A 4,510-nucleotide genomic window follows, 5' to 3' on the forward strand; every position below is an offset into this window, starting at 1 on the left:
ATAATAATAATAATAATAATAATAACAACAACAATAATAATAACAATAATAACAATAATAATAATGTACATTTGAAATGTACATCGAATATATATATTGTTTTTTTATATTATATTATAAACATGCTATTGTCATGTTGCAGGTATACTTCAAATTTATTATTTAATAATCATAGTCCATGAAATATTTTTATTATGCTTTTTAATTTCGTTAAATGGTAATATATGTAAGTTACAAGTTATTAATTATATGGCATCGCATGTAATATGCTTTGTCTATATTCGTTTAAGTTTCATGTATTTGTTTTACTAACAATTACTGACAATATGTATTTCTTTTTGTTGTGATACATAAGACTTTTTGTTTTATTTACATGCATTCATTTTAAGAAAAAAAAAGTAGATTACCTAGACGCCTTGGAAGACGAGACGGGAGCCGCCTCTGGCGGTTCTTCTTTTACTCTCGGCCTGGCTGACTGACGTGTCGTACTAATGGAAAATGCATATTTTGTGTTATGATTTTTTAAATACTATTTTACCAGGCTTCTAATTTGTTAGAAGATAATATATTAACTAAAATGTCTACTTTAATTTATATGTGTAAATATATATACATATATATACATACATATATATATTTAATATTCTTTCATATTAAAAATCAAAATATAAAGTGTTTATCTCTAAAATAAAATAAATAAAGTTTATATATATATATTTATTATTTATAATTGTTCGATACAACCGAAACTATTATTATATTATTTAACGAATTTATTTTTTTTAGATTTAATCATTAAGTACGTATGAAATACGTAGAAGATTTTATATTAGTTCGCACATAAAAACTAAAAAGGATTTTATTTATTATATAATATATATACATCCAATGTACATACATTTACAAAATGATTATGAAAATGATTTTTATTTTCGTCTTCATTTTAATTATACGATAAAATATATATTTTTAGATAAAATGTATTAAACACGTCTAAGCATTTTTAATTTAGCGTTTACAAAGATTTTGTATAAAATTATTGAAATGAAAATCGTATAACTTCGTATAATGTATGCTATACGAAGTTATTACGACATTATTAAATTTATATATATATATATATTTTTTTGCTACACAACAGTGCTAATATTTCACATATTTCTTTTTTCTTTTTTTTAATGACACTATCGAACGATGTGAAATAATAACATTAAAAATAGGAATTAAAATCATCGGCTTTTCTATACAACAGAATTAAATGATTTTCCTATCGACAATGTATGAATGTTTAATATTTTATAATAACATAGAAAAAAAATAAAAAAACAATGTTCTTTTTTCCTATGAACGTAAATTAATTTCAAATAGATTTTCTAATGGTTTCTTTTACATTCAAATGAAGAAGTAAAAATTGTCTATTCCTAACTTGGTCATGTGTGTGTATATATATATATATTATTTAGTAACTTAATACTAATTATATATTACAGTTTATTTTGTGTACTGTTGTCTCATTTGTATATACCATTGGTATATAATAAGAAAATTCATTATCGACAAGTATCGATTACCCAATACAGCAAAAGAATTATTTTGTACTATCAAATTCAGGCTGTTGATATATCTCTCATTATTTTTTAATAATATGTCTCTAAATGTTAATGAGTTTATTTATAATAATATGTGATTTTATATCTTTCTATTAAGAAAATGATAAATAAATAAATACATTTTATTTTAACCAGCCAGAATTTGACACATATGCGATGATGCATTTTTAGGATATTTTAAATCCTAATCGTATTGAATAATATTCGATTCTATTATAATCGAGCATATAATAATATTTGTACGCTCGACAACGAACGCATTTAATACGAGAAAAGTTCGCAAATGCTGAAAATTCATTCGTTCAAAATATTAACACTGACTTATAAAAAAAGTCATTCTGTGCAAATTATTAATACAACGTATTAATATATATGTGTATAAAATACAATTAAATGCTAAGTTTCTTCTAAGTTTTTTTTCATTTTCACATTTGTATTGATAACTTATAGAAACTTTTTCAAATCGATTCTTTACATACGTGTCATTATTCGCATGTAAAATAACACACACGTATGTAAAATAATATTATTTAATTTTAAGATTTTAAATAATTAAAACTTGACTTTTCAATCGATAATAAATAAACCCGCTATATTGAATTTAATCATAATGAATATGGTTCTCATGTATTATAACTCGCAATGCAGCTTAAATGAAATTTTCAAACATAGAATTAATTAATAATGTCTTCCTAAACATTGATAAATGTAATATTAGTAAAATCATAATTTGAAGAGCAAGAATACTCTTTTTCTTATTATTCTAGAAACAATCATAATTCCAAATATATCAACGTATATAGTTAGGTTTGTTGCTTAAGATGTATATGTTTTGTTTTGCACACGAATTTTTATACATTTTAGTTGTAGTGTGCATATTCTCTTGGTATATGAAAGATGGTTTGCGAGTTAATCAATATTTTTTTCTCTCTTTCTTTTGGTTTTCTTTTGACCAAGTTATTTAAAATATTACATGCTATAATTAATTCCAATACAAATTTGCAAGATAAATAATTTTGCTGTAAAATAATGCTCTCTTACCTTTCTTCTCTGCTTCTTTCTCTGTACTCCCGATCTCTTTCTCGATCACGCTCTCTTTCTCTGCTGCGTGATCTTTCTCGAGGATACGGCTCACTATAATAACGTTCCCTATCACGGTCACGATCTCGTTCTCTTTCACGATCACGTTCTCTATCCCGTTCTCTCTCCCTGTCTCTGCTACGTTCTCTGTATTCTCTATCGCGACTTCTAGATCGTTCACGGCGTCTTCTATGACTGCGATCTCTCTCACGGGAACGAGAACGTTCTAAAAAGAAGAAGAAAAATAAATAAATTTATTCTTAGCATTGTTACGTTTATAATGATCGATGAAAACAATATCAAGTAGTTTCTTGCTTTAATTTCTCTCTCTCTTTTCTCTTTATATTTTATTATTATTTATTTATACTCCGTCCCTTTCGGGTTTGGAGGGCTCTTTTCTTTTTATATATATTTAATAATTAATATAAAATATTGTATATATATATATATATATTACTCACCTCTGCGTGCAGAACCATAACTCTTAGTTTCAACACCCCGTAGAGTATCCTGTAGTGAACTGATTAATATTTTGCATCTATCATCTGCAGCTACCTTAGACTGTTTAATTAAGGAAATAGCAGTAACTAAGGTTTCAATGGCGCTGGCGTATTCTCCTGCTGCAGCATCCGATACTGCTCTAGCTATGGCAGAAGATGAGACTGTTCTATTGCGTCCCATTATTTCTTCAAATTCCTGATCAGTGAGTGGAGGAGGACCCTCGGGACGATGATCAGGCCCTGGTGCACCATAAGGTGGCTGAAAGTTAATTTAAATGTAGATAGATTAATATATTTTTTGAAAAGTATAAATATTTTATAATTAAATAAATTATACCTGTGCTGCGGGTGGCCCATAGCCATGAGGGGGTACGTGCGGTGGTCCATGCGGTGGACCATGGGGTTGCCCATGAGGTGGTCCATGAGGAGGTCCATGAGGTGGGCCATGAGGAGGACCATGAGGAGGACCAGGAGGTCCTGGAGGATGTTGCCCGGGATGTTGATGAGGTCCTTGTGGGAAGAATGCAGGATTAACATGTGGTGCTGGTCCTCCTGGTGGTCCTTGAGGTGGACCCTGAGGTGGACCTCCGTGTCCAGGAGGAGGGCCGCCTGGACCTGGTAATATTCCATATTAATATTCTTTTTAAGATATAAAGGGACATATTATTAATTTCTATACACTTTTAGGAGGATTTATATATATATGCCTTTCCATCGTTTACTACATTTCTAATTTTTATATTACCCTAATATCTTCTTTTTTAGTTAATTACATCAAATTATATTTGTTAAAACATTCATGTTATTAATTTAACTTTCTGTAAAAAAAAAAAAAGAAAATAAATTAAAAGTAATAGAAAATATCTCTATTGCACAAAACAAAATATTAATATAATTAATTAAATAAATGATATTATTAAATTAATTTTATAAATTGGACTATATAACTATTTGATTTTAAGTATACAATTGTTTGAAACACCTTGTATCTCAATGCGCATGTTAAAAATGAATATTTCCCTCAATATCATGCACTACTATAATAACTAATAAAGAATGATTTAAATAACACTTTATGAACGTTTCAAAACTCTCACCACCCATAGAACCTGGAGGAGGTCCTCTCTGTGGTGGCCCTTGGCCAGGTTGCGGGCCTTGCATATGTTGATGCTGAGGGAAACCTGGTGGTCCCTGAGGCCCATGATGCATTCCTATGCACATTCAATAATTTTGTCAGCATAAATTTTTGGAAAAAAAAAAAAAAAAAAAATAAATAAAAAATAAAAAAAGAAATAAATAAAAAATAAAAAAATAAAAAAT

The 4,510-nt window shown here is 28.0% G+C and overlaps 1 protein-coding gene across 3 annotated transcripts in view; it reads right to left on the minus strand.

The window, feature by feature from the left end:
• Positions 1-4,510, minus strand: part of LOC106787364 (cleavage and polyadenylation specificity factor subunit 6) — a 9,549-nt gene that overhangs the window by 1,407 nt on the left and 3,632 nt on the right. For 2 of the 3 annotated variants that reach the window (XM_014749665.1, XM_014749666.1), the window contains 5 exons: positions 4,288-4,401; positions 3,528-3,805; positions 3,152-3,449; positions 2,652-2,916; positions 408-488 (listed from right to left, as the gene is read on the minus strand). In XM_014749665.1, the coding sequence (XP_014605151.1) occupies positions 408-488; positions 2,652-2,916; positions 3,152-3,449; positions 3,528-3,805; positions 4,288-4,401 (1,036 nt within the window). The remainder of the gene's footprint in view (positions 1-407; positions 489-2,651; positions 2,917-3,151; positions 3,450-3,527; positions 3,806-4,287; positions 4,402-4,510) is intronic. The other variant, XM_014749667.1, reaches the window with a different exon arrangement.

This window comes from Polistes canadensis, unplaced genomic scaffold, assembly GCF_001313835.1.
Source record: "Polistes canadensis isolate GaletaPanama2010 unplaced genomic scaffold, ASM131383v1 scaffold_99, whole genome shotgun sequence".
Lineage (NCBI taxonomy): Eukaryota > Metazoa > Arthropoda > Insecta > Hymenoptera > Vespidae > Polistes > Polistes canadensis.